Below are 17,104 nucleotides of genomic sequence, written 5' to 3' on the forward strand. Positions count from 1 at the left end.
ATTAGCTTGAGGCATATTCTATAACTTGACCTCTGTTTGAATGGTCATGGGGAGGTATGATGCATCAAATGCAGCTAGCACCTGGTTTGTGATGTCTGCAGTCTCCTTGGATTGTTGGAAATGTGTTACAGAAACCTGTTCGCCTGTGTTATGCCAGACTGGAAGCCCATGTAATCTATTGTTCTATTTATGGCAGTGAACCATACTTAGTGGATAGTTTGTGATTATTGTAACAACAAATCTTACAAAGCTTGGTTTGTTGTAGCTCTTTCCCCTGCAGAGTCTCTATTTAGTAGTGTGGTTTAGACCACACCTTTGCTTTTCTGTCAGTTGTCTGTCAGTTGTCAGATGTTTCTAATAAGCTAATTTTTTCACTAAATTGGTAGGAATATATAGTATCTTTGAGACTATTACATCACTATCAAATCTAGCTGTAGCTGGCTGACAGCTTTCTTGCTCATAAATACCAAGTGATCACTTGGTCACCTGATGCCATAATGAAAAAAAAAGCTTAAGATGGCAGAGATCTGAATGTTCCTATTTTTGATCACTCTAAGGCCTATTTCCTTTCTATAGGAAAATTGTGCTCTTAAGCTTAAATGGATGTATTGTTTTTTTGTCTACGCATCTTCATAATCTACTTGTAAGTTCCAGATCTAACTAGAGTAATGGTTCAATTTGGGCATGCTTACATCCTTCCTATAATAATTTCATGTTTACTTAAAAAATTTAAGTGTTCTTATGTTTAAATAGTAAACCCATTCTGAAAAATTAATTACCACATTCATTTGTCCTGAGGCTTTATTAACTGCAGTTGCATAAATGAGGGCGAACGTGTGTTACTGGGGAGCTGTTGGTTTGTTTTAGTGCTATAAATGTCTTACCAGCTGTGCTGTTGAAAGGCATCATGTATAAATGTTAAAAAACCTGCAACTGAAATTCAGTGCCTGTTAATGATGGCTACTTAGTTAAAGCTGACAGGTGAATGCCTTGTGTTTCAATCAACTAGCTTGGCTAGTGTCTTTTTTACAAAAATTACAGAAACAAAATGCAATTGTTAATTTTTTAAAATAGTTTGGGATATAGAATATTTATATATAAAATAGGTGTGTGTTTTAAAGAACTGTGTAAGCAATTCGGTGTGAAAACAATAACAATTACCTCTTAGTTGAAGCTTTCAGAAACAGTTTCTATTGAATATTTATGAGGTTTTTTAACTTTTGTATTATTTGATATTTCTTTCTAGAGCCTAAAAAACTGAACTCATGATAATTCAATTTTGAATGTAAAAGCCAGTAGTTATTCTGTGAGCATAGTGGGATATATTCAGAAATTTAAAAAATCAGAGGTAGAGAAAATGCGAATTCTTCAGTTTTTTGAAATCTAATTTCATGGTTCTAGGGGCTTGGTAGGTTTTGAGTGTTTGAGGATGCTGTATGGTATTTCAGAAAAGGAAACCTTTGGATTCCTTTGCAGTTGAAGACCTCTGCATAGTGATATAGCCCACAGATACTGGTTTGCTTTTTCATTGACATCTTGCAACCCTTTTTCATAGTAGTCATGGACACTCTGGGATCTGTTTGCCACAGATTGAAGGTGTTCTAAAACATATTTTCAAGAGATTCTGTGTTACAGCTGAGGCTGTGGTTCCCCTGCAGCAGAAACTAATCTTACTGAAAGCAGTGCGATGGTAGTTGCCTGGTGTTAATTTACTGATTGTTAAATGTGTTTTGCTGAACAACATAAAATAACACCTGGGGAAAAATCACCTGGAGAAAAGATGACTTTGACCATCCCCACCATCAACTTTTGCCTTGGAAGAAAAATGAGCAAGGCAGTTAGAGACAGTTTACCCAACACAATGGCGCCAAGAGCAGCTTGGCTGCTTTAGTTTGGCAGCGCTTGTCCAAGAGCCAGAGATAGGGAAGGGTTGTATTGGGCATCTGAAGATGAAAAGGGTGGGTTGCCTTCCCTGATTAATTTAGGTTTCCATGGAGCAGCAGTCAGAATATTTGAGAGGACCAATGCCTTGTTCAGTTTTCTTGCATCAATATAAATTGGAATTTCACTAATTTAAACCTGAGCTATGATGGTGCAGAAATATTGTAGCTGTAGTACATTCAGTGGTAGAAGATATGATTCTTTTGAGAACTCTGTAGAAAGAGAATATAAAAAATAAATTATTGTGGAGATTGGGTATTTTTCATTTTAAAAACTAAGGGGTTTTTTTTGTGGGATATGTGCTTTAAAAGACACCTAGAGCTCTGAAGAGGTCCTGTCCTGCAGTAAAGGTTAAATGTATAACTGTAATTATGCGGAACTGTACTGGAAGATGGGAAAAGCAGTCCTGAAAACGTGAATTAAGTTGCTTCTTTTCAAGCTGTAACTCCAGAGCATGAGGTTAATATAAATTGTCTGTTTGTTTCTGCATCTTTCTTAGTGATGGAGTTGGCAGTCATCTGACTTTCAGTAAGCTGTTTCATTTAGTGGTGTTGGCAAAACCTAATTAGTCTTGTTTCATGTTCTTTATGTACTGATGGTGTTCTGCCAGTTTTAACAGCCTGAGCAGCTCACTGTAAGGTCAGCTGAGTATAACTGTGAGACAAGAGGCTTCATAACTATGCGTCAGAAAGATGGAGTTGTGCTATGTCTGCCACAGCATTTCTAATGCAGACTTGATTGTTAATGCTCAGTTAATTAAGGTAATTTTCATTACAATTGAATTATAGGAGTCAAAGATTTGAGATTCATATCCTATGACCGTGGAGATGCTCCAGATACTTGGGAATAGGTTGAAAATGTTGGGAGTACCTTTCCTGTTACAGTATCAAGGATGGTACAGTATCTGCCTAGTAGTGGAGATGCACAAATGCTTAGGCTTTTTTTCTGGTGCGCGGTGATTACAAAAGGAATTAACCTCATTCTTCTCTTCTAATAAATACGTGCTCAGCTGTATTTGTCTCTAACTTTTCCTTCTTGCTGTAAAACTTTTTTCATTCTCCCCACAGCTTCCAAAACACAAGTCTGTTGTGGTTACATTAAATGACTCGGATGATAGTGAGTCTGATGGAGAGCCATCTAATTCAACTAGCAGTGTGTTTGGAGGACTAGAATCTATGATAAAAGAGGCAAGGAGAAATGTGGAGGTAATTACTAGGTGCATTCACTAAGTTTATTTTGTAATTATTTTGCTTTGTATATTGGATTACATTAGAAACAGGCAAGAGTGAGTATGTTACTCCTGTCTGGGCCATTAATTTGTAATTTGGATTACACTAGCTAATTAAAATGTTTTTTTTGGTAAGATGGTATTCTGAGGATGGAATTTGTAATGTTTTGGGTTTTTTTAAATTAAAATTCAGTCTTCAATTACTAGCAAAAATACTGGCTTAAAAGATCTTATTAACCTTTAACAGTTTAAGTTTATGCTGAAATGCCTCTTAATAGTGATTAATAGTGGTATTTTAAACTAGTGTAACTAGTAATGACTTGAACCTCGTTGTTACAGGCATCAAAAATCAAAGCCCCTCCAAAATCAGAAAAAGAAAATGATCCAATGAGAACTCCAGAGGCTCTACCAGAAGATAAGAAGATTGAATACAGACTCTTAAAAGAAGAGATTGCCAGGTACAACTGAGTTTAATTGTTAATGTAAAATTGCCTTGCCATTTTTATACAACATAGGAGTCTAAAGAAAGAGCTTGAATTTGAACTGACTTAGAGTAGTTGACTGCAATTGTGGAAAGCTTTTTATTTTTAGTTTGAAATCTTGTCCTGTTACTTTTTTTGAAAATTTTAAAATTAATGTGAGTACATGTCAAATTGGATGTTGAAGCTAATGAACACCTTTGCTTTTAAAACCTTTGTTTTAGTCGGGAGAAGCAACGCTTAATTAAGTCTGATCCACTGAGGAACAATGCATCCCCTGCGAATTCTGATGGTGAAGTTGATGGAATTGGGAGAATAGCAGTAGTGACAAAACAAGTCACAGAAGCAGAAGCAAAGCTTAGGAAAAACAGGTATGTATTTCACCTACCCTGCTTGCTTAGCAGAATGAAAGCAGTAAATCCTTTCCAATGTATAGCATTTAAAGTACAGCAAGTGATTGGGCTTCTGTTGCCTTGAACTATTGTCTTGAATTCTATTGTTGACAAAAGTAATTGCATTGTAGTGCCCATGTGGTGCTCAGTAACTTCTAAGTATGATTTGTCATGCTGTTTTCAGCTGTGTGTGTTGAGCAACTAGAATATCATCTGTGCCATGTAACAACTCTGAAATATTAAGAAGTATGCTTTTCCCTCCATGGTACACTTTGAGAATAGCGTGTTCCAGCGGGATATGCCTTATATATCTAAATGAATGTTTCTGCGGAAGGGGTATGCTGTTTGAAGCTTTTCCTGTACGCCTGTTCTTTTTTAGTATGCTTCTTCCATGCTTTTCACCCTTCTTCAAAGTTACTGTGGAAAATAAAAGTGCTTTGCATCCTTCTCATTGCCACTTGATTATTTCTGTGTTGTCAAACATTAGTTGAGGGACATTCTTCCCACCCCCCTTATTCACACCCTATCTAAGTCTTTGTCTTGCCTGCCCTTAATGCATAGCTTTTTATATTTAATTACCCTGCTGTTGTGCTGTAATACTACAGCTTGTAGTCTGCTAATGTATGTGTGCCCTAAGGAAGAACTAGGTTGTTACTTAACAGAAAGCAAGAACCTGTGTGGTTTGGATGTCTCAGTGTTAAAAACAGCATTAAAGATACACCACTTGTTTGCCTTCCCCTGTCTCATAACTGGAACGCTTTCATCTGCTTTATACTGAGATGCCGTACTGGGAATACTGAAATTTATTGATATACTACCGGTATTTATTGTCTCATAGATGTTAAGACTATCTGGAAAAACCTAGAATGTTATTTGATAAGTCGAAAAAAAGCTGGGTTCTCAAATAACTAGTGGTGTAGAGGAGCAGTGATAGCTCTAAGAAACTTCCCTTTGGAAAATATTTTCATACGTGGCTTTTCCACTTTTTAGAGTTCTGTTGATGAAGGATGAATCTGTGTTGAAACATTTGTTGCAACAAGAGGCCAAGAAGAGAGAGAGTGTTCGAATTGCTGAAAATAAAATTAGCAAACTGGCTGAACAGCTACAAGCAACAGAGAAGATCTTGAATGCCAATAAGATGTTTCTCAAGAAGCTTCAGGAGCAAGTAACTTTAATTTTTAAATGTTCCCTAGAGCTGGAAATCTTGAAATGGGAATCCTGATTTTTTGAAGTAGTAGGCTTTCTTCGAATTAATGATTAATTCCCCATGTCTTTTCTGATAATATTTGCTAACCAAAATTATTTTATTATTAAAATTTGCATCTTGCTGTAGTATTTCTTTCTTTTCCTTTTTTCAGATTCATAAAGTTCAACAACGAGTTACAGTAAAAAAAGCTCTGGCATTAAAATACGGGGAAGAGCTTGCCCGTGCAAAAGCAGTAGCAAGTAAGGAAATTGGGAAACGAAAACTGGAGCAAGATCATCTTGGAGTAAGTCTCTTGGTTGCTTTTGAACCATGTTGTACTTGAAAAGAAGTAACAATTTTGAGGAAACTAAATTCAAATGGAATTTCAAGAAAGCAGGAAAACATTTCAGAAGTACTGTAGGATTATTCCTTTTATTTTCCTGTAGTTAGAGAATTCAACAGATAAAGTAATTTAAAAAATAAACTTTCCAAAGCCTGTGTTTTTGTGCTGGGGAATTCATTAATAGAGAATTATAAAAGGAGCTATATGCCTGTTAAAGAAGGACAGAAAGTACTTTGCTATCTATAGATGTTAGTCATCTTGTTAAAACTATCCAGAAAGGATGCTGAAGAAGGGGATCTGATCTTTTGAAACAAAATAAAAATACCCAGGATAAAATGTTTTTTGTGTTTTTCCCCTTAACACCACTGTGTACACTTGTTTTGTAGCACTCCTTTTAAATATGGCCAGAACTTCTGTTGAAGCCTGTACGTGATGTAATGTAGGTGTTACCGAAAAACCTGAAAACCTGCCAGCTGAATTGTGGCAAACTCTTTTGTGGTTTTCCTGCTGTTCGTTGAAATTTTCTGGGAACAGTTTAAAATATGTTTTTTATAAACTCTGAATTAAGTATCTTGCTCATGTTTCATTTATGTCCTGTCAATAGATTAGTAAATGTCAAAATGAAATAAAGGGAATTTTTTTCTCTTCAGCCAAGCAAGATGTTGAAATTGGAGAACTCCCCTGCATCAAGTCCAAAAAAGCATTCAGCGGAATTGATTGCACTAGAGAAAAAACGACTACAGCAACTAGAGTATGAGTATGCTCTAAAGATTCAGAAATTGAAAGAGGCCCGTGCACTTCAGACCAAGGAACAATCAAATACTGCACCTCATGCTGAGGAGGAATCTGAATTTGCATTACCTCAGCCATCACTACATGATCTTACACAGGATAAATTGTCCTTGGACAGTGAAGAAAACTACTTTGATGATGAAGTTTTGTCTAATTCAAACCGAGAACGAAGGAGATCTTTCAGAGAATCTAATTCTTTCACTAAACCAAATCTTAAACACATGGACACTCCAAAACAAGAAACTATAAACAAACTTTTTAAAAAGACATCAGAGGAGCCCGAGCTGTTCCTTGGGTTGAATATTGATGAACTGAAAAAACTTTATGCTAAAGCTGACAGCTTGAAAGAGCTGCTAGTGAAAAGTACTGGCTTTGTAGTACCTAAGGAGGATCTGTTGTGTGGTCAGGTAAATGCTTTAAAACTGAATGTGAAGGTTGTCTTTTATTAGGTGGTATTGCAATTGCTGTATATCTGTTTATCTGTTTCCTAGGAAATTTCAGTGGACATGGATTTTGTTACATCGCAAAATAAACAAACTGAAGTGAAACCATTTCCATTTCAACCGTATCATAGTCCTCTTCTAGTATTTAAATCCTACAGGTATGAAGCGTGTAGCACCTTTTTGACTTCTGTGTGTATGTGTTCTTTGAGTATTAACTGCTCTCCCTTGGTACAGAAAGACAAGTGAGAAACTTGACCATCCTGAAACAGTTTGGTCTCATTTAGGGATCTCAGTGATTTTAGTTACTTTTTGTCATGCAGGAGTCCCTTGCTCTTGTGCAATATGCTGCTTCTGCGTTGTGTTGTGTACTGTTCCCTCAACTGGATTGTTGTTCAGTGTAACTAAAATAATAATAAATTGTTTGAAAATGGGACTTTTATATCCAATATGAAGCAATCTAATGTCCAGGAAAATAATTAAGAGACATATTTCAATTATGCAGTCTTTAAACTTGGTTAGGATTTACATTGTTAGGGTCGAGATTTTTTTGATCTCTGCTCAGTGGCAAGAGGCTTGACCACAGTGGTTCATCCTGACTTAAAGTAGGCAGCTGCAAGTAGAATTAATTTCACACATCCCTTTTGACTCAAGGGAGCTTTCTTCCTACACATTAAATTTTAGAAAACAGAAGTCTGGAATTAAATTGGAGCAGTTGATCCTACCATGTGATTCAGGTTTTTCTATTTCTATGCTCTTAAGTAGCAAAAGATGGAACATGTTTTTTGTACGTTGCAGGAGTATTTATTTTAACTTCTTGTAGGTTGTGGCTTCAATTCTTTAAGAAGCTAGAAATCCCAAAATTCATGTAGTCAGACTTGAGCAAAAGATTTAAAACAAGCATTAGTCTGATTGTCTCAGACTGATTTTTTTGTTGTTGTTGTTTTGTTTACACATTCTAAAATTTTGATGTGGATTTTTCACTGTTTTTTCAGGTTAATCTTTCATAGTGGTGAATCTCTCATAGTTGTCTTTATACTTCTATTTGATGTTGACTAGAGCATCAATGCAGTTTTTCTAGAACTAGACTGAAACTGAGTTTCAGTAGTTTGCTTTCCCTCCTGGGTCACTACTCCACTCTTTTTTTTTTACGTGAATAAAGTTCTGCACCTAAGGGACAAGCATTCTCTTACGCTAGAACAGAATCTGTTTAGGTTGAGAAGTATTGTTTTGTTCCTTCCCTCACTGTTTTCACCTTCCTCTTAACTCATAGGTCAGCAATGCATTTAATTAGTAGGCTTTTGGAAATAACAAAATCTAATATAGAAAAAAGTAGGGTTTTTTTTAAATGCTTTGTTTAGTAAAACTGATATCTTACTGTATATGCTTTGTCACAATAATTTCCTATTTTGTTCTAGGTTTAGTCCATATTTTCGAACCAAGGAAAAACTGTACCTCAGTTCAATAACATATAGCAATATGATTGAGCCAAAACAGTGTTTCTGCCGTTTTGATTTAACAGGCACATGTAACGATGATGACTGCCAGTGGTGAGTACTTCATAGGTTTGTTTGAACTAAACCTCTCTTATAGATGTCTGACTCAAAGATTAAATTAGGCATGTTTGTAATATCTTTAAAAGGTCCAGATTTATGATTCTGTGCACAAGTTCTAGAAAAGTCATTTTTAATACCCTGTTGCAGATACTTGGTTGGCAGGAAAGAAAGAAACGATTTCATCTAATCCATGAAGAGAGGAGGCTCTTTAGATGTAAGTTTAGAAAAGCAGTATGGACTGTTAGAGAATATTTCACCTTTCAGTTACCTTGTAATTCAGATGGGACTCCTCTTGCCTTTATAATTTCAGCATAACTTCAGATCATCATGGAATCTCAGGTAGTGGTTGATAAAGTTAAGCACACTACGGATGTCTCATGCTGCTAACCAACATAAAGCATATACGAAATATGTGATGATGTAAAAAAAAAAATTTCATTTAGTAGTGTCATTCTAGTTTTCTGGGAAAATACTGGCTAAGTTTATTTCATAGAAGCATGGTGGTAAACTATATTAAAAATAGGGTTTTTTTAAACTATGTTGCATAGCATATTTAAAAAGTTGGTGCAAGAGCGAATGGATATGAATGGATCAGGAGTAAACTCAAAGTGGAAACTTTTAACTGCTAGAAAAATGCGATAGGATTTGATTAGCTCTCTTGTCTGCCCCTGAAAAAGGCAAACAGGTTTTTGGGTGAGTTTTTAGTTGTTACCATCAAGCCATAGTTTGAATCTTTTAAATGCAAAGTGATATTTAATTCTTATAATGATGTTGTTTGAACTGGAAGGTTCTAAATACTGGGGTTTTGTGTTAGTGTGAAGCAAGTGTGTAGAGGCTTATTTTAAAGAGTAGGGCTATAGTAAAATAATGCAAACTAGGATTAAGTTACTGGTGCAGGCTTAAGTGTAGAGAAGACCCATACGTATTTAACAAATTTCAAAGCAGGCTGTAGTGTTTTCTTGGGTATCATTTTCTTTATGCCTTACTCTAGAGTGTACTAAACCCAGCTTTCTAGTTCCAAGACTTATTAAATTGTTGCTGTGATATTAATATATTAATTGCTTATTTGTTTCTTTTAGGCAGCACATGAAAGACTGCACTCTTAGCCGTAAGCAGCTGTTTCAGGATATTCTGTCTTACAATTTAGAACTGATTGGCTGTTCGGAAAAAAGCACTGATGAAGAAATCAGCACTGCCACAGGTTTTTAAGAGTTTTTTGTTCACTTTTAGTATACAAAGATTCCTTTCTGAAGGGAATAGCTTTCGTTAAAAGCTCTGGGTGCAAGGACTTTGTGAAGTAATATATGAGATACAGCTATACAAAAAATAGGTTCCTGCAGTTGTTCAGTCCTTTGTAGTGGGTAGTTACCTTAGTGTCTTCACAGAAAGAAAAAATCATTGATCTGTGGAATATTTGACTAAAAAAAAATAAAGTATTGCTGGGATCCAGGGGCTTGGGGAGCAATGGGCATAGTCTCTTTCTCTCTCTGCTTCCTTACTTCTTTTTGTAACTGCTGGACTGGTCTGTTTCTGTGGAGCTGGAATTTTTGTAACAATGCTGTCACCATATAGGCAAGTTGCTGAACGGACTTTTTCCAGTTTTGCATTTCTTTGTTCTAGTATGTTAAATTACCATACCTCTTGAAGCAGACCTATTTCCATAGGTTGTGATAAATTGCTGTTAAATTGCCTACCCATTTTCATTTATATGTTTACCTATGATATGAATTCTCTTGTTTCAGAAAAATATGTTGAAAAACTTTTTGGTATAAACAGAGACCGTATGTCAGTGGATCAGATGGCTGTTCTTCTGGCCAGCAACGTCAATGAGAGTAAAAGTCACAGTAAGTAACTTGATAGATTAAATACAGTATCTATTTTTTCTTTTTAAATGTACATCTGATTTTGTAAACCAAGAATTTTTTCTTGCTCAGCTTATTTATCTCAGTATTATAAATTTTCCTTACAGTAGATTAAAGGCAGCAGAGTTTGTTTTAAGACAATATAATAGTTTTGGAGTGCAGTTTGGAAAAGTGACTTAGGCACTTGAGCACAATAGATTTTAAATAAGTAGTGTTGGAACTTACACACTGTGGTGCACTCAACGTTTTTATTGAAAATCTTTATTAGCAAAGGTGTTTTAATCTTGAATACAGAAAAGTAAAAATTCTACTACTCTGCTTTTTTACAGCACCTCCATTTACAACGTGGAAAGATAAAAGGAAATGGAGACCAAAGTACTGGAGAAAACCTCTGTTAGATAGTAGCAGCAGTGAAGAGGAACAGTTTGGACCTATTAAATATGGTAATCTGGATGTGCGCATCCATGAAAGAGTAGTGGGGGAAAACAGTGCTTTTAATAATAGCTCTCAATTTCATATTTCCTGCATGCAAACTTTATTCTGCATACATTTTTTGGCTTAAGTTTGACCTAAATTTTTGTATTTAAGTGAAAAAAAAAGCGTGCCTGAAAGTTAAGGAGGAATTTCTACCTGACTCTTAAGAGAAGCATAAGGAACTGTTTCCCTAGAACGTTTCAGCTCTGCCCTATAGACCTTCAAGATTTTTTTACCTCTTAGGGCTATAAGTAGTAAAACTTCATGTTTGGTTAGGTTAAGTTTGTATAGAGTTAATATTTGGTGTTGAGGTCTGTTAAAAAAAGCTGCTGTTAAATGGCATTCGAGACTTGGAAGCTTGCTAGAGCGTCAGTAACCTGACGGTGTTAACTCATGTGACTCATGTAAGTGGGACCTTCAGGATTTGTTAGCAAATCCTCTAAAATGGGTTTTTAGACTCAGAATTGAGAAATTTTCTTAGATGTGTCTGTTTCTTAGTGCTGCCTAATGAACTGCCTTAATTGGTGTCTCATCAAAGCAGCGTTATACTGCTATTTGTTAATTGCCTTCACATTTGAAATATAACGGGTTTTCTACAGTTACAAGTTTTAGAGGATGTTGAAATAACAGTATCTTGCTCTGGTCAGTGGCTTTGCTTGAAATATATAAATGCCATTGCTTGTGTGAGTTGTAATCTTTTTTGTTTTGAAAATAAACTTATTTTATTTGCAGCTCATCCCACTGAACATAAAAAAAGAGTTCCAGCCCTTGATACTGTGGTGACTCCAGATGATGTCCGTTATTTTACAAGTGAGACTGATGATATTTCCAACTTGGAGGCAAGTGTCCAAGAAAACCCCTGTGATGTACAGCTTTGGATTAAACTTGCATACAAATACTTGAATCAAAACGAAGGGTAAGTCTGCTGCATTTCAGATTTGATTTTGTGCTTTACGCGTGTTGCTATGATCAGGTTTTCTTTCTGATGTTAAAGAACCTTCTTTGATGCCACAGATAATTTATGACTTAAAAGCAGGTTGCTTCCAGGTGAGTCTTACCCTTTTTCAATTAAATTAAACTCTTACTTGGATCAGCACTTTCTTCTTAGAAAACTTGTTTTTCCATGCACTTCGATAATTATACCTAATAATAAACTTCGAAGGATGAAAAATTACTGAAACTTTGAAATTTCCATAGTAAAAGGACAGCACATCTTAAAAGTCTGTGTGTCACTTCCATTCTAATTATAAGCATCCATTTTCATACTTCATATTGTCTAAGTCATAGTAACACAGCTGATGTGAGTGCGGTTTTAATTTTTAAATTTTTACAGCTCATCATCTGAGTGTTTGGATTCTACTTTAAATGTTTTGGCTCGAGCCCTTGAGAACAACAAAGAAAATCCTGAAATTTGGTGTCATTACCTCAGACTCTTCTCAAAAAGAGGAACCAAGGAGGAGATACAGGAAATGTGTGAAACCGCAGTGGAATATGCTCCCTCTTATCAAATCTGGTGGACAGTAAGTTTAAAAAAAAGTGTATGTGAAATGGTCATGTAGGTGTGCACTTCCTACTGTAGAAAACCAGTACGTATGAAAGGGAAAGGGTGATACGAAAAAAACCCCAGCTTTTTGAAAACTCAAAAGTTGCTCAGAAAATGAAGCAATTAAAGTTCTGTTTGCAGGATACTTGCAGAAATCATCGCTTTTCCTCAGGTAATAAATTATTTTAAATCAAGTTGTTAAAAAAACTATTTTATATTAAGATGTTGCGTTTCTTAATTGTTACTTAAGCTTTCAATATTTAACTTTGCTTAATTTTTAATATTTAAATAGTGTTTTTTGAAGTTTAATGTGAGAATTGGGTGTGAGGGAGGGAAATATGATTCATAAGATGGTGAAAGACATTGTCCAAAGTTTGTGATTCATGTGACTTTTAAACTTCAACCTAGAAGCATTACTAGTATTCTGTTTATTAATATGAATCATTTCTCTCTAGTTTTTGAATTTGGAGACTTCCTTTGATGGAAAAGACTATGTTTGTGGAAGGATGCTAGACTTCCTAATGGAAGAGACAAGGGGAGAAGAAAATCCAAATCTTGTGTCCTTTCAGCTGCTGGAGACCCTCCTGTACAGAGTTCACTTAAGCCTATTTACAGGAAGACATCAGAATGCTCTTGTTTTGCTGCAGGTAATTTCCAGGTTACCACCTCAGTAACTTTCTTCATACCTTCACCTTTCTGATGCCTGTGACTCTGATAGTGTAAACTTCAGAAGAACTCTTCCTTCCTTTATTTTCTGAAGAAATTCTCCTAGAGACTTCTTGTTTGAGAATATGATGCATTGTAAACTTCGGATGTAATTTTGTTGCCTCTTTTGCTTTGCTTGTGTAGCTAATAGCCTAGACCACTATCTCTCAAAATAATTCCTGTGGAATTGCTTTAAATCTTCATTTTTGGTATGCCATAGAATATTTATCTGCAGTGAAAGGCCTGTTGAGTAAGGTGTTGACCCTGGCACTCAAATGTTTATTGCTACAGAATTTGCCAAGCCAGTAGTTCTTGTGGGGACAGAGCATAGTGTGATGTTATCTAACAGTATTGCCCTGCTCCTAAATTTGAGGATTGTTAAATCAGACTTTATTGGTCCCATGAACTCCATGAGTTTGGAGTTATATTTTCCTGGCTTTTACTGTAGAAAGAATTTAGGTCACTTCTGTAGACAGTAGAAATGGCAGAGCAGCATGAGAAATCTCGGGCTAGCACCAGCTCCTATGGACAGTGGGCAGTTTTTTCGTTTCTACCAGCAGGTGGCACTTGCTGCTTGCTACACCCTAAAACATTCTCCAGTTACTGGTTTAGGGCAGTAATGCTTTTTTCTAGCTCCAGTTTAAATAGAAAAGTGTAGTACTATGTTGACTTCCTCCAAAAGCTCAACAGAACAGTACAGATAAATGTAACTCTAAATATTTCACTGAATGAACAAGAACAAAACCCCTCAGTTTCTGTTGAATTTACATGGAAATCCAGTGTATATGGGGAAAATAACATCGGTTGTTTTCCCTTATCTTTCCTCAAAGCATCATCACAAAACCAAACTTTTTTATATTCATCTGAAATGTGTAGTTGAAAAGGATGTCTTGGGGAGAGAGTATTTAACTATATTTAAGAGAAGATAATTTCAAAGTAAATGCTACTTCAGCCTAAGCAGCAATGTGTCTCTTCAAAAACTTGAAAGCAAATTTTCTGAAGTAAATATTTTGAGGGGTGAATAAGTGAAATGTTTTTGAAACTTCAGTTTTTGCCTGTTACAGGACAAGTGAACTGCAGAATTTTGCCTACACTTTTAAAGTGCTTTCATTTCCTTGAACATACATTATTTGATTATACTACATTTATGCAGAAAAACTGTGGCACATAACTAGACATGAGAATCTGTTCTGGTTTGGGAGCAGTTGTGTTTACATTTTGTCTAGTTGCTCGCTGTAATGATTTTATTTAGAATTTGGTAATTTAACTGGGCTATTCAAGTTTTGCATGTGACTGGTAGGAAAATTTGAAGCAATATCCTTGTTCTCAGTAATTTTTTTAAAACAGCATGTCTAGAGATGGTGATGCTTTCAGTAGAGTCGGATAGCTATAACTTAGTAGCTGTATGACTAGAACTTAATAGTATAAAAGCAAACCAAGAGAAAACGAAGCCACAAACAAAAACCCCCAAGACCCAATAGGATATAGCAGACTGAATCAGACTTCTAGATGAGTTGTCTCTAGAGCTAATGTATTATTTCAGTGCAACTGGAAGTAATTGTCCAGATTTAAGCAGAAAAATGAACCACATGTTGGGACATGCATGTTTTCAAAGTCCATCTCTGTTCACTTTTCAAAATAACAATCTTCTACAGTTTTTCTAAACACGTTACTAGAAATTATGTGTGATTTGAATACAGCCACACATTCACATAAACCAAATATAATTATGTTTGCTGTAAAGAATTAGTTCTGTCTTATCTGTGGAAAAGATTTGAGAATATTAGAACTTACTCTTCCTGTTTCTTTTTCTCAGTCTTAAAGATTTTGTGATTGAAATAGAACATGTTTCTTTTAACCTTTACAGAATGCTTTAAAATCAGCGAATGAAAAGATAATATCAGAACGCCTTACTGTAAGTGACCGTTGCTTGGCTTGGCTGGCTTACATACATCTAACTGAATTTGGCACTCTCCCAGTCAAGTTCTATGATCCAGCTAATGTCAGTCCTTCAAGGATCATGAACAAAGAGCCGTTTCTAATACCATGGCAAACAGTGCATGATGTGAAGACCGATCCTGATACGCTGTTAGCTATGTTTGAAGGTAAGATTAAGGAGGCAAACTACTTAATACATGACTCACTCGCAAATCATGAAATATTACCCAATTTCTGGAATTTGAACACAATGAAGTATTGCTGATGACTGTGTTAAGCCATTGGGATTAATCCAGTGAATATTTCATCTTAATTTGAACAGAGCACTGAGAAAAGTCTGTCTTCTCGAGTACTTACCACACGCACACACACTGAGATTTTTCGTCTGTGGTTCAAAGCCATAGCTTTTTATCTGAACTATGATACTCTATCAAGATAAAGACCAGTGGCTTGCCACAGTATGACATTGCTAGTTGTCTTGGACTTACTGCCACTGAGAATGTATCTGTGCTGCAGGTGGTAATGCAGTGTGGAATTACTCAAGGACAGATTGAGTAGCCCAGCTGTGGGAGTGAAGGCAGTCTAGGAGTGATAATAGGGTGTTCGTTATGGGCTGTTCACTATTGGCTAACTTTTTATTATTCTGAGAAGAAAAACAATATCCTGCATTAGGTTTCAGCAGCAATGCTGGAAATCTGGAATGTAGTTTTAAACATACACTGCTATCTGTAACTTGGCTTTAACATTTCATTGGTAGGATGTTTCCCATTTTTTAAATGAACGAGACAAAACTTCCGAAAGACTTTTGCTCCGCACTGTAGCGATAAGTGTTAAAAAGCTTATCCAAAGATGGTCATCTTCCTTTTGACAATTTGCAAAAGCAGCACTCTCAAAGACCTTTCTGCTCTTACATATTTTCGTTATGTTAAATGAGATTTTTTAAAATTATGTTAAGGCTTCAAATAACTTTGATGCTTGAGGTCTAAAGGCTTGCTTTTATGCTTCTGTTTTGAAGATGCGGTCAAAACATGTACTGATGAAAGACTTGAGGCTGACAAAAGAATAGCTGTCTGCTTTCCTCTCTACAGAAACATGATAGCTTTGCTGAAACTTCTTGAAAGGTAAGTTGTTGAAGACATTTTTAATTGTAGCACTCAACTCTGCTTTTTTGACAACATAACTTTACTTTTCTTGAAGGTGGGAGTCTGCTGCAGAACTCTGTAGATCTTTATTGGACCTCTGCCCTAACAACTGTCAGCTCTTGGAGAGTTTGGCCACCTTATATTTGCAGATGGAGCAGAGTGACAGTGCCTACAAAGTGTGGATTGAAGCTTTTGAGAAGAATCCTCAGAATGCAGAAATCTTTTATCACTTGTGTAAATTCCTTGTTTCACAGGTAATACTCCATTGCAAAACTCATTTTGTTGGTCTGCTGATTTAAAGTTTGAATTTTGTGTTTCAAACAGGAACTGGTTAAACTTCATGATATTTTTGTAATGTCTCCTTTATAGAGATGGGAAGAACAGAATTGGCAAGATTAGTGATGTAATTAAAGATAATCAAAAGAATTACATAAAATCATAAATCTATACTTTGGATTGTTCTAATCCAGTGTTAATATCCTTAAGAACAGTAGACATTAGCAATAAACCCTGTAATATGTTTTGGGCTTTTTTCTGCTGCTGGCTGACGCACTTAGACTTCATTCTTGAGAGGATTAAGACAATGGAGCATTGCAGAGATAGACACAGCACTTGTTATTTATTGTGCTTAAATTGTTGTTGTCATTTTCAGGTTAATGTCTGATTTTAATTTTTTATTTAAAAAAAAAATCCCAAAACAGGAAAGGTCAAGCAGTATTCTCCCACTGTTGCAAGATTTTGTGGCAGCTTTCTTTGAGAATACATGCCAACAGCATGGTCCCATGGATCTCTTAAGGTACATTTAGAATATTTTTTTCTGTTTCAATTCCAATAATACTAGTATTTTCTTGAAAAACAAGACAGTTTAGAATTTTAACTCCTCTATTTTTAGCTTGGCATGTTTTGCTGAAACTCTGGCAAATTATGAATTGGTAGTTTTAAGGTTTATACTTGCTCTTTGTGCATATACACTAAACTGTAAACCCACAGGCATTTAAAAATGAAACAGCCAGCAAGCTTAATGTCTGAGTTTGGGAAATGAAAATAAACTGCGTATATGCCAAAGCTGGTATGTGTTTTGTT

At 35.7% G+C, this 17,104-nt stretch overlaps 1 protein-coding gene across 1 annotated transcript in view; it reads left to right on the forward strand.

Annotated features, from left to right (window-relative positions):
* ZFC3H1 (zinc finger, C3H1-type containing) overlaps positions 1 to 16,827 on the forward strand; it is a gene marked incomplete at its 5' end in the record, with an annotated part of 30,888 nt that extends 14,061 nt beyond the window's left edge. Inside the window, 18 exons of the mRNA XM_010145547.1 lie at positions 3,009 to 3,146; positions 3,509 to 3,627; positions 3,873 to 4,019; positions 5,031 to 5,205; positions 5,399 to 5,530; positions 6,220 to 6,768; positions 6,853 to 6,962; positions 8,220 to 8,351; positions 9,437 to 9,558; positions 10,100 to 10,201; positions 10,549 to 10,662; positions 11,426 to 11,609; positions 12,027 to 12,213; positions 12,692 to 12,883; positions 14,809 to 15,046; positions 15,895 to 16,000; positions 16,077 to 16,275; positions 16,723 to 16,827. Of these exons, the coding sequence (XP_010143849.1) occupies positions 3,009 to 3,146; positions 3,509 to 3,627; positions 3,873 to 4,019; positions 5,031 to 5,205; positions 5,399 to 5,530; positions 6,220 to 6,768; positions 6,853 to 6,962; positions 8,220 to 8,351; positions 9,437 to 9,558; positions 10,100 to 10,201; positions 10,549 to 10,662; positions 11,426 to 11,609; positions 12,027 to 12,213; positions 12,692 to 12,883; positions 14,809 to 15,046; positions 15,895 to 16,000; positions 16,077 to 16,275; positions 16,723 to 16,827 (3,051 nt within the window). The remainder of the gene's footprint in view (positions 1 to 3,008; positions 3,147 to 3,508; positions 3,628 to 3,872; positions 4,020 to 5,030; positions 5,206 to 5,398; positions 5,531 to 6,219; positions 6,769 to 6,852; positions 6,963 to 8,219; positions 8,352 to 9,436; positions 9,559 to 10,099; positions 10,202 to 10,548; positions 10,663 to 11,425; positions 11,610 to 12,026; positions 12,214 to 12,691; positions 12,884 to 14,808; positions 15,047 to 15,894; positions 16,001 to 16,076; positions 16,276 to 16,722) is intronic.
* Between the last annotated feature and the right edge of the window lie 277 nt (positions 16,828 to 17,104).

This window comes from Buceros rhinoceros, unplaced genomic scaffold, assembly GCF_000710305.1.
Source record: "Buceros rhinoceros silvestris isolate BGI_N320 unplaced genomic scaffold, ASM71030v1 scaffold35551, whole genome shotgun sequence".
In the NCBI taxonomy this organism is placed as follows: domain Eukaryota; kingdom Metazoa; phylum Chordata; class Aves; order Bucerotiformes; family Bucerotidae; genus Buceros; species Buceros rhinoceros.